Genomic DNA, 15,365 nt, shown 5'->3' on the forward strand with positions numbered 1-15,365 from the left:
GCAAACCAAAATCAGTGCTTAAATCCTGCTCTGTGTAAGACTAAGTGGAAAGTTAGATAACTGATTGAATTAAAAAGGAAGTGGACCAAAATTTTTCTTTGAGTTTGTAATTTCCATTTAGTGTTTTCTGGTAGTTTTTCTGGTTAGAAATGTATTTTCTGCTTTGTAGATTTCATGCTTAGATTCAATAAAAACTTGAGGTGCAATAAAACATACTTTGTTCTTTTTTATGCAGCTCCAGATCTTAATTTGAAGGAGGGTATGTGCCTTCCATTAAGAGTCTTCTCTGCAGAAGTGTTTTAAAGTCAGTCCAAAAAGAAAAGACTTTTGCAACTGGCTGCAATGTTTGCACACAATGGTGGTGAATCTGTCGGTTGAAGCAAATGCAGAAAGCTTTGTACGGTTCATTTTGATCACTGAGTGAGATTAAGAACAAAACAAATGAAAAATGACAAGACAGGATGGCCCTAAACGTTATGATTAGGACTAAACAGTTAGGTTTACATCCCAAATTGTTTTTCATTAGGTATATTGATAAAGCAATGAGAAAAATGGGAGAAGGCATGTTTACTGAGATTGATAGCTGAACTTGAGTTACCAGAGTATTCACAGCAACCTCTTCTCAGCAGTAACTCTGAGTTTGGACTGAATCCTGTTATATTGACTGTTAATTCCTTTCTGCTTTAGGGAGTTTGGGCAGCTTGCCTTAGATGTGCTGGACAAGGCATTCAAACAAAATGAGCAGATGGCCATGAAGTTGCTGACCTATGAACTGAAAAACTGGAGCAACTCCACGTGCCTGAAGCTGGCTGTGTCCGTGGGGCTGCGGCCTTTTGTGTCCCACACGTGCACACAGATGCTGCTGACCGACATGTGGATGGGACGCTTGAAGATGCGGAAGAACTCCTGGTTTAAGGTAGCATTGCTCTGTTTTTTTCTGAACCTTCAGGTGCTATTTAGATGCTTAATATGGGGTTTTTTGGTTATGGACGTGGCTTATGCAGTTTCAGACAGCTCTGCTTAAGCATATGTTGGAATGTGAACATCTGGGGAAAAAAAAGCAAGGGAGGGAGGAAAAACAGTTCTTGCTTCTGTTTTATTTCTTTTCAAAAGCATATGTGGGATCACATTAGCATGAAGGATTTTTTCTTGCTCTTCCCATTCTCTCAGCACTTTTTAGTCCTTCCTCACCTGCTCGTGGTTTCCCACATTGCCTATTCCCTGGCAGAGCTGCTGGTGGAAAGGATGCTTTCCAGACACAGGGAGCTGTATTGAAAGCATCCCAGATACAATGACACTCTTCAAAGCCAGAAATCAGGCAAGAGCAGCACAAATCTTCAGAGGCTGTCAGACTCTGTGATACAGATTCCAGGCACCAGTGACTCCTTCTGCAGCCAGTGGAATTGCACTGGGTTTGTGCTGGCACCAGGCATGGCTGACTGTGGCCTCAGGTTTATGCTATCACTGCTTAATTAATCTTGTGTCTCTCTTTTAGGTCATTATGAGTATTCTCCTGCCTCCCACCATCCTGATGCTGGAGTTTAAAAGCAAGGCAGAAATGTCTCACGTGCCTCAGTCCCAAGATTTCCACCAGTTATGGTATCACGGGGAACAGAGCCCAGTCAGCTCTAAAGAGACTTTGGTTAGTCTGTGAGGATCAGTCATTTGTGTGCCAGAGTCTGTCTCTTTACCACAGTGCAGTTCTGAGGAGTGAGAAGATGCTCATCAGGTGGAATGAAATGGCTGGAGGCCAGTTCTCTCCAGAAGTATGGATTAGGGCTCTAGTTTGGATATGGACTTAAGTGAATGTGGTACAAGTTACTTCACCTGTCCTGGATGTCACTTCTGTGCTGGCCATAATGAGAAAGTCCTTCCCAACCTCACATGTATTCCTAGTGCAGGAAGGGAGCAGCCCAACCTGAGGCAGCTAGGAAAAGTGTTCACACACATTCTGCTTGATGTTAGCTTGTGATTTTATCTATCAGTCTCTAGCAGAAGTCCAGGCTACTGATTTTCCTTAAATACTCTTATACAAAATACTATACAAAATATACAGACAGTATAGCTGTGCCATATAGGGCATCTTTCACAGAGTGTTTGTTGATTATTGCAAATGAGATATTTGTAACCAGACAAAACCAAGCTGCAGTAATGGCTGGTGTATTCAGAACTAAGTTTAGACATTTGTGTCTGTCTTCCCCCTGAAACAACACTCCCTTTGCAATTATAGACCACTGTTTTTTACTTAAAAATGCTGTTTTCTTTTAAAGAGGGGTTATGATGTAGAAAAGGCTGTTCAGAAGTCTGATGAAAGCCAAGGAGATGGTGGACAAGGAAACCTGACTGGAGCTAGAAAAATCTATGAGTTCTACAACGCACCAATTGTCAAGTTCTGGTTTCACACGGTTAGTCATCATTCTAGAACTTGGAGTGATAAACCCCTCCTTTGGTCCTTCAAATACCACTTAATCCTGCTTTTACTTTTTCTAGCATGGATTTGCAGTCACTTAGTGGTGGGTATAAATGGGAAGCCATTTGAACGTTTCTCTGACAGTTAAGTGTAAAGATTGTCTGCTAAAATCATGCAACTGAACTAAAAACACCCAAAAAACCAAACCCAAAAACCCAGGAAAACAATTATAAGGAACTAAAGAAAAACTCAAGCACAGCCTTTTACAGTGGTCAGTTGCAAAAGCTGACATAGATTTGAAGGTGACCTTCTGTACCTTTAATACTTCACTGATATTCATGTTCCTTTCTTTAAGAATTGTCTCTGGAAAAGCAAATATTTGTCTATAGGGAATCCTTTGCTATAGGAAATGTACATTTATTAAATCAATTTTAGTAACCCTGTGTCAGTAGAGCTCAGGATGTTTAAGATCAGGCTGTGATCATATGTATTTTCCACCTAATATCATTCCTGTGTTTTGGAAGGCACAGATTAACTAGCAGTTGCCTATTTAACTAAAGTGCCAATTTCCAATGATGTTTAGGGACAGTCCCATAAAACAAAGCAAAACAAAACAAAACAAAATTTTCAAGAACTGCAATAAAGATTCTGGGCTCAAACATGTGGTAGTGTCCCAGCAGTTTGAGTACCTATAGTGAAGCCAACCAGCTGTTTTATTTGCAGAAATTTGTTTGAGGTTTTTGTGTGTATGGACACCATGTGTTTTGCAGATGTCGTATTTGGCATTCCTCATGCTCTTTACTTACACTGTGTTGGTGAAGATGGAACCAAGACCAAGTATGCAAGAGTGGTTTGTTATCATTTATATTTTCACTACTGCTATTGAAAAAGTCAGGGAGGTAAGTTTTTCCATTTGCATTCTCATTTTTCTTGTAACCAGGGAATGCTAAATCCTGCTTTATTTTAGGGAGAATTATACAGAGAATTTATTTATTGGAATTCTTTTATTCAAAGACCAGTTCTTGGTCTGTCAAAATGCATCTTAAATTTTGGCCTTTATTCACTACCTTTCTGTGTAGAGCTGGTTGGTAATGTGTAGGTGACTGCTGAATTGAGATTTAGCACCTTGATGTAGGCACCTGGTCCTTAATTTTCTTAAGCTGACCATTAGACTTCTAGTAATAAAATTTGTCTTTAGATAATTAATCTGAGTGAGAACTTGTTATGAATTAATAGATGTTTTACATAGAATAATCCATGGCTCTCTCTCAAGTCTAGTTAGCCTTCCATAAATGCACTTAGAAAAAAATACAATCAACTTTTAATGCTGGATTTATTGAACATACAAAAAAAGAAAAAGATATTGCAATCAAAATTATTGCAATTATTTAGAGTTGATTAGACCCAAACTTCTGAATGCAACTTGAGCTCCAAACCTCAGTCTAGGGACAAATACAGCTATGTATTTCCTCAGTTATTGTATCTGCTCTGACATGCCTTCACTGCAGAATCAGCACATAACAAATCAGCAAAGAGTAATGTGAATACTCTTTTGTATAACTTTTGAAATGCTGTGCTTTCAGAGGAATAAAGCTAGCCACAAAAAGCCAGCCACAGTTCTGAGCAAAGGACACTGCAAATACAGATCACTCAAAAGGCTGTGAAATCAATATGAGGGAGGTGAAGGATTCCAAGGGACAGTAAAAATACTTTTGAAATCACTGTTGTGCTCTTGCATCATCTTGATGCTAGGACAGCAGAAAGAATAGCTCTTCTTTCTGGTATCATTGGTTGGACACTTTGAAATTGATGTCTTTACTTGATTTTCTTTATCCATGTTCTAGTTCTGGTCTGTTGGCAAAGACTTTGTAGGACATTCTATTTTAGCTGGGCAGCTGCTTAGCTGCTGAGGGCTTTGTTATATATAGCTGCAAAGCTCTGTTGCTCTAGATTGTATCAAATAATTGCTGAAGCCTTAGGCCCTGCAACTAGTTACTCATGTGAGTTAGTCTAGATCACTTGTCTACATTTATGTGGTCATATGCATAAATTCTTGCAGGATCAGGGCATAATGTTTCAAAATCTCTCCTTTGCTTGGTACTTATCAGTGTAATCTCACATAGCACTGCATAATTGGCCTCACTTGTGGCAATGTGCAAACATTTTATTTGCCTCCTCCCTAGGATTCCACTTCACATGTTTGCTCAGTGAAGCTTAAAATCCCTTTGGGGCACCTTACAGTTCAAGGATTGAACATTTCATTCTTTACCTTGCTAGTTGCCAGCACTTCTTTTTTTAACCTGTCCTTGGCAGAATACAAGGATCTTTCATTATATTTTTGTTCTGAAATAAAGGACATTAGTTATTTTCCCAGTAGCAAGGTTAGGCCAGTACTTTCCATGACTTAGGGGTTAATGAAAAGGCCACTGCAGGTCATGACCATCCCTCTAGAAAATGCTTGTTAATTTCTAATAATATGTGTGCATAACAATTCTTTACTGGCTGCTCTCTTCCGCTGAGCTATGTGCCCTTTAGTGAATAGATTCAGGTTCAGGATCCACCTTTTTTGGGAAGAGCTATCCCATTTGATGTCGCATCTTGAGCAATATGACATGGTGGATTAAGTAAAAACCTCAATTGATGATGAATGGCAATATGCAGTAAATGAGTCCAAGACAAAAGAAAAAAAAAGGGGGGGAAATTATACATTCTCAAGTATCATGAAATAATGTGGACCAATGCAGAAATAATGCAGAATAATGCAGAAAAGGTCAAATAATGTATATGTGATTTTAATGGCATTTTCCTCCCAATTCTACCTAGGTATTTATCTCAGAACCTGGAAAATTCTGTCAAAAGGTGAAGGTGTGGATTTATGAATACTGGAATTTTACTGATTCTGTAGCAATCATCCTGTTTATGATTGGTTTTGGTTTGCGGTGGTCCAACCCCCCTGTTCAAACTGCAGGGAGGCTGCTTTACTGCTTGGATATAATATTTTGGTACACTCGGCTCCTTGATCTTTTTGCTGTGAATCAGCATGCTGGCCCATACCTGACAATGATTGGGAAAATGGTAAGCAGTGCACTTTGTAGAAGTATTTCTGTAGCTAAGGCATCTACCTTCAGGAATATGTAAAGCTCAGAAGTGACAGAAAAGGAGAAGTGGTCTAATGGCTCACAGTGAATGTTTTACTTGAAAATACCATGATTCTTTTTGTTTGTGAGTTGACCATAATCAGATTACACTTTTCTTTAATTTATTAATAACATGAATTTATTCACAAAATCCATTTTTACTTAATTCCTTAGAGAAGGGTTTTGTTTGAGTTAGTTTGCCAATCTAGCTTGGTAACAGGAGAAAGAAAAGTCACTGCTTCTTGGAGATGGGCTCACTGTGACAGGTTATTCCCCTAACTCTTGGAAACAGTATCATTATTGTTTTACTTGTTGATTCAAATAACTGCCTCCTTGTTTATCTGTCACAATTTCCGTGAAATCCAAGTTGATCTTGTTTCTCTTTTGCTGTAAGAACTGTTGCTGAACAACTGTCTAGTCCTGGGGGACATGTGAAGATTGCTACCGTAATTTGCCTCCTTTACTGAGAGGTCTCTTCTTAATACTTTTATATTCTGACTTTCATGGTGATTGTTTAGGAGGCAAAATAATTTTCACTGCTGTTCCTTGCTCTCAGTTTGAAAGGAGCACCACTGAGCAAAATCACCATTGTAAGATGTCCGCAATTTTTAGATCTTGCTTAAGATATAAGAGGGACATGTGAGGCAAGTAGGGCTTTTTTGGTCTAAGATGATTTTAACATCTATAAAATGCTCATGTACTCTAGGTCATAGAAACAAAATATTTTTATTTCCTCCAGCATATTAGATTATTACCCCTGGTTTTATATTCTGATTTGTAAAAACAGTGATTGATACTCTTCCCTAAAATGAATGTCTCTTTTACATATAATTAACACAAGTAATTCTTTTACACAAACATGTCTTCTAGACAGGAAACATGTTCTATATTGTGATCATGATGGCCATAGTCCTGCTGAGTTTTGGGGTGTCACGAAAGGCAATTCTTTCACCAGAGGAGCCTCCTTCTTGGACCCTGGCGCGGGATATTGTATTTCAGCCCTACTGGATGATGTTTGGTGAAGTCTATGCTGGAGAAATAGATGGTAGGTAATTTTGAGCCTATAGCTCACGGCTTAAATTTAATATGTGGAGAAGCATGTCTTCTTTGGTCTTTTGACTACCTACTGAGTCTCTTCTTCCTTAAACAGTCCTGATTCCAGTATATGTATATACATATGTATATATGTATATATGTATATTCCAGTATATGTAATGGGTAATACTGCATGAATGAAGTTGAAAATATGAGATTCTTTGTGAAAAATAAAGAGGTTTAAACTCTAAACGCTTCAAATTTAGTGCTTCAAATTAAATATACTGCAAGTATCAGGGCATAGCACATGGGAACTAATACTAAGATTCTTCCTGGTCAGGGGATCTGCCAGTGAAATAAATTTCCAATTAAGTGAATCCAAAGCTGCTGATTTCTTGGAGAAAAGAGAAAAGCTGTCTTTAAGGAAGAAAGAATAAAGGAGGATAAGAAAGGGAGAAATAAGTTGCCTGGCACTATTCTTAAACAGATAAACCATGTGCATACGAGAAGTAGAACCAATCAATTTAAACAGGAAAAGTTGTGTACCTTGATTATGGCTTTGACCTTGTTTCAGTAAGAGAGAGTAATCAGGCACCCCAGAGATATTTAAGCATTACTGATGTAAGGCACTCTCATGCTACTGACTGAAGGTAAAAGTAAAACAGTCCCTAAAATAGAAAAGTAGTAACCCAAAGAGAAATATATATTTAAAGTACAGAAATATATATTTAAGTTCAGCATAGACCCAATTCATTAAAATAATTGACCATGTTGCCTCCATTATTACTGCTGAAACAATCATATGTATTTTGGTTAAATAAATAAAAATTCTTTTAATGAAAGCACACTGTTAAGTTCCCCAGTTTAATCAATTTAATCACTTAACAATTCTAAACTTTTAGAAATTTGACACTTTCCAACTAAAGCTATGATTTCTCTAGTGACTTTTTATCCTGCAGAATATGTCCCGAATATAGGGCTGCTTCTTTATAAGGATGTTTCAAAGTTTCCTCCAAAGAGTTGAATTTGATTAGAAATTTAAAAGGTTGGGAAGTATTTATTTTTATGATTTAAAAACATCAGAAAGGATCCCCTAATTTCCACCATTTGTTGCTTTACGTCTGAGGTGCTCCTGTCTTAAGGATCAAAGATTTGGATTTCATCTTACTTGGGTAAAAGCCATCCCCCAAATACATTTCAGCTGTGTATTCCCCCATAACAAAAAGTGGAATGACTGGCATAATAACTGATTTGTATGAAGTGGTGTCTGCATCTTCTGAACAGTGGTTACTAAGGTGGTAGTAGCACAAAGGGGCCTCAGTTCTCCTTTTGGTAGAGGTTGATCTTTAAGTTGGAAATTTAGTGATGCAAAATCTCTGTGAAATTAGTGAGGACTATTCTGTTTCTCGCTGAGACAAATGAGAAGCATGGGCCATTGCTGTGCTCTGCTCTGGTTCCTGTGCTACCCACATTCTGTATGTCTTTCATTTCCAGTTTGTGAAGCCAATGAAGACTGTCCTCCCGGCTCCTTTCTCACACCCTTTCTGCAAGCTGTCTACCTCTTTGTGCAGTACATCATCATGGTCAACTTGCTCATTGCATTCTTTAAGTAGGTACCTTGGTATATTGCTGCAAAAGCAACTAAGTTAGTGTGTTGTGCCTGCACTTCTGGAAAGATTTTCACCAAAAATGCCTCAGCAAGGGCATGTTGATGGTGGTGGTTGTACCCCATCAGCCATGGGGGTAAGTCAAATGAAGGAAAGAATGGTGGTAGCCAGATGGTGCAAGGAAAGGTATAGTGAGAAGACAGCTAAGCTCTTTTGCCACTTAAAAAGAATGTGACTCTGTGAGAGCGGACAATTGCAGTTGGCAAAAAAACCAGCATTAATTCATCTCTGAAGTAACTTTCCCTTCCTAAAAGTTGTATTTGTTGTGCTGAGAGCCTATATAAAATTCATCATAGCACAGGCCAAACTGGCAGATAAGTGAAAGGCATTCAAGTGAAGAGGATAAAGGAGGAGTATGCTTTTCCTTTAGGAAATAATTTGAAAATTCTTACTTACTTTAAGCAATCCCATATGTTCTAGACTGAAATCTTACAGTAGTGTTTTCAGCAATTTGCCTTTTAATGTGTGCTGCCACAGTACAAAGGGTTTTTATATTAATTCTATAGAAATTCATAGTACTTTATTAGTGTTTTTATAGTAATTCTAAACCCTTTATGTTTTAACAGGAACCCCTTGTAGTGGATCATGTTCTGTAAAATATTAGTAAAGAGCAGCCTAACCCAAGCAGTTATTTATTTTTTCTTATAGTTCTAGCATTTCTGGGGAAGAAGAAGTCAGCTGCAGGTTTAAAAAATTCAAATTAATAAAAGAACTCATTCATATGCAAAAACCCCTGAACTGTCAAAACTCATTCTATTTCCACTTCCAATAAGAAATCCCTTTCCTGAAATTGTGTCAAGGAATCAATCTATTTTCTTACACATTATGTATTATTTTACATGTGTGAAATTGTTATCTGAATTATTTCTGGAACTAAACCTTTAGTAATGATGAAATGGTAAATCTTCTGCATCGTGCTTTGATTGTTCCAGAAGTGGGACCAGAAATGGGTGGCTATGAGAAACACATTTAATTATGCTCTCAGAAGGAAAGTTGATGTTTTTGTGATTATATGCTGGCTGTGTAGAATGACAGTGAATCTGAAATTACTAGAAATGGAATGCTAGAAACCACAACAATTCTTTCCTGTGCTTGAGTCTATCATAGTAGATACAGAAAATTATTCAGTGCAGTCATGTTTATTAATTTTGCAGCTCCAGTGAGTATTCTGCAGAAGAATGGCTCATGTAGGTGCAAACTATTTTGTCACAGTCTTCCCTTAGCCTGAGACCTACTTTTAATCCAGTCCAAAGAGGAAAACAATGCTGAATTCTGTAGTTAGGGTATATATTAAAATTTAAATAGTATGACTGGGATTTCAAAGCCATGTCGGTGGCATCTTTTGCCCTGCTCCCATTAATGTGAATGGGAGTTGGATCTCCAAATCTGTTGGGCAGCTTTGAAGATCTCATTCTAAGTACACTAGCTGCAGGCACATGAGTTGCTAAGCTGATTTACCTCACTGGAGGAATGAGACCAGCGTTAGATTAGATCTGTAGACAAGTGTCTTGTGCTATATTGGGAATATTTACCCTCCTTCTCCTCTCCTCTGTGGCTCTCTCCTCAGTAATGTTTATTTTGACTTGAAATCCATCTCGAACAAGCTCTGGAAGTACAACCGTTACCGCTACATCATGACCTACCGTGAGAAGCCGTGGTTGCCTCCACCCTTCATCCTCCTCAGTCACATTGGGCTTCTGCTAAAGTGCATCTTCCACCACCAGCCCCCAAATGAGTCGGATCAAGAGGAAGGCGACGTTGGACTAAGTAAGCTGGGAGCCAAAAGAAATAGTTCATCATCACTCCCAAAAAAAGTTCCAAAAAAAAAAAAAGGAAAAAATAGGGGGTGATGCCTTGCTTTTGCTGTGCTGCATACTGTGCATCAGTCAAGATACCTCACAACTCTGAGGTGAAATAAAGGGACAGCAACTTACTGTGTAGGAACAAAACAATATCTTATTTTAAAAGAAATTAAGCAGTGCCAAAGGTATAAATTTCTGTATGTTTGTCATGAAAAGACGAATAATTCCTTTATCTCTACCTGGGGAAAGTAGCGGCAGAGCCCAAGGGTAGAGGAGATCCAGTGATTGCAGATGCACAGAGGCTTCCCACCTCCTTGCTGCTTTTGTCCCTTTGTGCACTGGCTTTTGACTGCACCTTACCTTCTTCACTTTTCCCAGCCTTCATTTTTCCCACCCAGAGAAGGGTGGTAAAGCCACTTTTCTTCATGCCAGGTCTTTCCTAATGACTCCTTAGGCCAGTTCCCTGTCCCACTTTCACCACCTCTGCCTGGATTAGCCTGGGCTGTTTGTGGGAAAAGGATCTCAGGATAATGGGATGGAAAGTAGTGGGGCTTGGTGGTGGGTGTAAGGCAGGGGAAAAGGTGACTGTAACTACATCTAGAAAATTGGGAAGCATTGGTATCTAGTATTATACAGTCTCATCCTTTTTGATGTATCGTAAACCCTTGATGCTTTATAATAGAGGTGGGCAGATCCTGTGTGGGTTATGCCTCACTTAGAATTTTCTCTTCTGAACATGAATCCCTGAAGATACCTGGCATGCTCACAGGTGGTTGTAGAGCACCAAAACAGGCTTACCTAATCAATACTTGTCCTGGTTTGAAAAGGAAGTGAGTTTTTTGGGATGCTGTGATCAACCCAATAGGTGCTGAGATTTGAATATTAGCACCTGGTGTGGCCACTGAGGACATGGATACGCCTCTGACTAGGGGGAAGCTCTCTTGGTTCCAGACAGTGAAGGGTTCAGAGCAGCCCTGCTCGGCTGCGGGCTGGGCAGGGCAGGGGAAGCCATGCGGCCTGGTGAGGTAGGCCGGGCCTTGGACAGAGAGGGGAGGTGAAGGCCCCTGCAGGATGGAAGGGTGGAGGAACACTGAGAGGCTTCAAGGCAGCGGCCCCACCTGAGACAGAGAGAGAGAGAGAGAGAGAGAGCGAGAGAGAGCGCTGGTGTCTGTGCCAGTGCCACCTTGACATTTGATAGCATGGCGGCCGAAAAGGAGAAGGGGCGGTGGAAGGTGCAGTGAGAAGGTGCCCAGCAGGGCAGCGTGGGAGCTCTGGACAGGCAGAGCCTGAGATTTTTAACCCTTTTCTTGGATGATGGAAACCTTACAAATGCTAATCCTCCTGGAGCTAAATGAGGAGACAGAGATGAGATAAAAGGAAATGGGCCACGAGAGAAGTGGAGAAGCATCTTGGGTGGGAGGAGGTGATGGAGTGGACTGGACTTGTATAGCCATGGACAGAACCATTTTTTCCTGTGACAGAGACTGCATTTAGGGGGAGGCAATGGCTTGGAGCCAAGAGAGTGCAGTGATGTTATGTGAAAGAGTGCATGAACAGAGACAACGGGTGAGGAGGGTGGTGGTGCCCTCGATTTCAGTGGAAGAAGAAGATCTCTGTTCTTGAGGCCCCTCGACCCCAGGGGGTGAAATCTGGGGGGGACAGATGTCCCAAAGGTGAGAGACTGTGCTCTTTTTGGAATGGGACAAAGCATCCTTGAAAGGAAAACCCTAGAAGCAGCTCTGGTCCATGTGCAGTGGTGAGAGCACTGGGCGTGGAAGGAAGAGGTCACGATGGCAGATGATCTCCGGGTGGTGCCATGAGTGACATGGAAACATAAGAGGTCCCAGCTGTGTTTCCTGGGGAAGCCTATAGTACAAGAAAGACTCCTCTCTCCTTGATGAACTGAGAATTGATGGACTGAGAGTTGGTGATCTGAAAGGTGGATGTATTGGAAATTTAGTGGGGGGAAGAGGAAAGTTTTTTAGAAAGTTTTCATTCCGAGTTCTGTGTGTGTTTCTCTTTATATATAGTTGTAAGTTAATAAAGTTTTTCTTCTTTATTCCTAAGTTAGAGCCTGCTTTGCTCTATTCCTAGTCACATCTCACAGCAGACACTAGAGAGCATATATTTTCATGGGGGACTGGCATTGCGCCAGCATCAAACCATGACAGTGCTGAACTACTGTACTGCTGCTCGCTGGTTCAGCTCCCCCATCATGACGGTATAGACCAGCCTGCCTTGGAAGTGCCATTGCTTGTTTTATGTGCAAGCACAGCATAAGTCAGTGGCATAGCTTGGAGGGTGTCCTGTGAGGAGCTGAAGGAAAATTGCTTAGCACATCTGAAAGTCCTTGCACAGAAGAGAGCTCATGCTTGCTTTCACTTTCTCTCGAAAGGAGAATTTTTTTTCTGTTTAGGCACTTCTGGGCACCTTTTTCTATACACTTTTGCTTGGCAGCTTTCTCTTACTTTAGTTGTGGTGTTGTTATAATTAACTCATTTTCACAACGAGTACCCAGAGCCACCCTGTGGAAAATCAATACCAAGACACAGAGTACAATTTTGGAGGAAATAACACAGGTCAAATAGGGTAGAAAAGTGTCTGGAAGGTGATGAAGTCTCATTTGGAGTGAGAGGGGTCTTCACTGCTGAGCTGTGTGTTGCAGCTGAGTACTACATCCTTGTAGCAAACACTGCCTTGTTGCTTGGAACAGGCACCTCTCTAGCAACTACAGTGAGGACTTTGGTACATAGAAAATGACAGAAAAGAGGAGCTTAGAAAATGTGGAGTTTGAGCCAGAGAAGCAGCTTTCCACCATATGCATTTCTTCGTACTGCCTTGTAATGGCAGTAATGGCTGCTGTCTCAGAAGTCTTGATGTGCTAGAAGAATAGCACCATGAGCAGCCCAAGTTATGGAGTTTTAAACTTCTGAATGCTTTTTTCCCCCCAAAAATCTTGGAGTTGAAGGTCTTAATGTTTTGTACATATGAACTTTTATTAAGGATATCTGAATGTTTTATGGATATGAGCATAATAACTAATCAGGTGAAAAAAAAAAAAAGCTTTGGAGCTTTGAGCACCTGAATGGACTGTAATTGTTGTAGGTGACTAGCACTAAATGAATGCCTGGGCCAAAATGGAGTGAAAGTTTTGTAAGGTTTGCATGTTCATATCTAAGTCTTGTGAATGACACATGTATAACAAAGTACAGGAAAAAATTTGTGAGAAAATTAATCTTTGTGAGCTGCCATTCAGATATGTATTTTTGAAGCTTTAAAAGGAGTGTACTGGAATTTTTGCCTGTGTGATTTTGTTCCCTATGTAAGGAAAGACAAAATCACACATTTTCATGTATTTGAGTCTTTATACTGAAGCCTAAATTAATGCACTTAGGCCTGATTAATTCTTGTCAAAGGAGGGAGTGTAAACAAGTTTTTCGACTGGATTTTTTTTCTTTTTTTTCCCTCATGCATACTTATAAGTGATTGCAATTATTAACATGCTTCATACTGATTCCTACCTCCTTTATTCAGAGCTCTACCTGAGTGATGAGGAGTTAAAGAAACTCCATGACTTTGAGGAACAGTGTGTAGAAGAATATTTTCTTGAAAAGAATGAAAACCTGAGTTCCAGTGGCAGTGAAAGGATCCGTTTGACCACAGAAAGGTGTGTTTTGATACATATTTATGTTCTCTGTATAAATTTGTCATATATAAAGACCTTGATAAGTTCATGCTTTTGAAGCTGGTTATGGCCACTCTGAACATGCATAGGCCTTGTTAATTTGATGGATTTGTGTCTGTTTCTGTATTTGCATCTCTTTGAGGTATTTGTCAGATCTGAACTGGGCAGCCTTGCTGACAGAATTGTATCCCCAGACCCATGCAGTGTGGGGATACACACCCCATGGTTAAAGGGGTACAGAGAAGTGCTGCTCAGTTTCACTTGTGCAGATCAGGTAGCACTACAGAAGCACGCCAGAGAACAGCATACAACATGTAATTTTATTTAAAAGCTTAGTAGTGTACAGACACAGAGAGTATTGCTTGTGATTGGGTATAATTGCTGTTTACAAAAACAGCCTGCAAACAACCATTGTAGCATTATTTGCAATATAGTGTCTTGGTTTGCACAGTGTCAATACACAGCTACCAACTGGGTTTCAAAACAGTCAGTATTGGCCTAATTAAGCTTTTTATTGAAATCAATCTTAAATATACCATTAAGTTTAATGTGAACAGTTAAAAAAAAATGAACACTATAAAAATCTTACTGAATGCCAACAGTGATTTCATCTAACAAATTTGTTTTGCCAGAGAAAACATAACATTATTTTCTGCAAAATAATTTTCTTGGCTTCTTCAACACAGAAGTTGAACACAAGTAAGTTTCTTGGCTTCTTCAACACAGAAGCCAAGAAACATCCTCTCCAAAAGATATTAAATAAGTAGTTTTGTTCAGAAACTGCAGAATTGATTACTTCAAGAAGGTCTCATTTACTGGAGATATATATATCTGGAAAGGAATTTTTTTCTGAGTGCAAGTGAAACACTCTTCACAGCATTGCATGACATTAATGCAAGAAATTAATTTAGATTAATAAAATGTTCTGGAACACTGGTCCTTGATTTGATACGGCAATGCCTTAATACTACATATTTTAGTTACTCTGTGACGAGGAAAAGAAATTACTATGGCATATTGCCTGCAGATAACTTATCATTATCTTAGTGATAAAGTAAGAGAGAATATCTTCAGGAAATATGAAGATACTGGTTTGGTTAAATTATTTAATTCCAGGCCAAGAAGTTCCTGCACTTTTCACTGGGGATTTGAGGATAATAAAAAAGGCTTTAGTTTTTTGGGCTGTTGAATTTTACCTGAAGATAACCAATGCTATAAGATGCATAGGAGCTGCTTCTGGAGGCCAAATATGTTCTTGGGAAGACCTGTTTCTCAGCAGTCTCTAGTATTTGAAAAATGCAAGGTTAAATTAAAGAGTTTGTGTGAGGCTTATCCTTCTCATGCTTGCACAAGAAATGTAAAATCAGGATGTCCAGCTGGCAGGAAGTATACTTCATTTGCAGCCATACCCTATGTAACCTGCCACCAATGTTTTAGTAGTTCTATGGCAATGAATGGGTATTAGTAGGAAAACAACAATATTTAAAATAGATATTCCTTGAGCAAAATGTCTGTTTCCTTAAGAAACCCACTGGCAGTTTGGCTGGGTTTTGTCAAACACAGGTATTAATGGGAATGAAAGTCACCATTTAAAAAAAAGCCTATTTGAAATGCTGACTTTTTGAAATT

General features: G+C 39.5%; 1 protein-coding gene across 1 annotated transcript in view; it reads left to right on the forward strand.

The window, feature by feature from the left end:
- Window positions 1-15,365, forward strand: part of TRPM6 (transient receptor potential cation channel subfamily M member 6) — an 87,204-nt gene that overhangs the window by 40,132 nt on the left and 31,707 nt on the right. Inside the window, exons 17-25 of the mRNA XM_059493103.1 lie at window positions 688-916; window positions 1,496-1,650; window positions 2,273-2,405; window positions 3,181-3,309; window positions 5,234-5,485; window positions 6,418-6,592; window positions 8,077-8,191; window positions 9,817-10,016; window positions 13,586-13,718. Coding sequence (XP_059349086.1) covers window positions 688-916; window positions 1,496-1,650; window positions 2,273-2,405; window positions 3,181-3,309; window positions 5,234-5,485; window positions 6,418-6,592; window positions 8,077-8,191; window positions 9,817-10,016; window positions 13,586-13,718 — 1,521 coding nt within the window. The remainder of the gene's footprint in view (window positions 1-687; window positions 917-1,495; window positions 1,651-2,272; window positions 2,406-3,180; window positions 3,310-5,233; window positions 5,486-6,417; window positions 6,593-8,076; window positions 8,192-9,816; window positions 10,017-13,585; window positions 13,719-15,365) is intronic.

Source organism: Ammospiza nelsoni, chromosome Z (genome assembly GCF_027579445.1).
Source record: "Ammospiza nelsoni isolate bAmmNel1 chromosome Z, bAmmNel1.pri, whole genome shotgun sequence".
Taxonomy (NCBI): Eukaryota; Metazoa; Chordata; class Aves; order Passeriformes; family Passerellidae; genus Ammospiza; species Ammospiza nelsoni.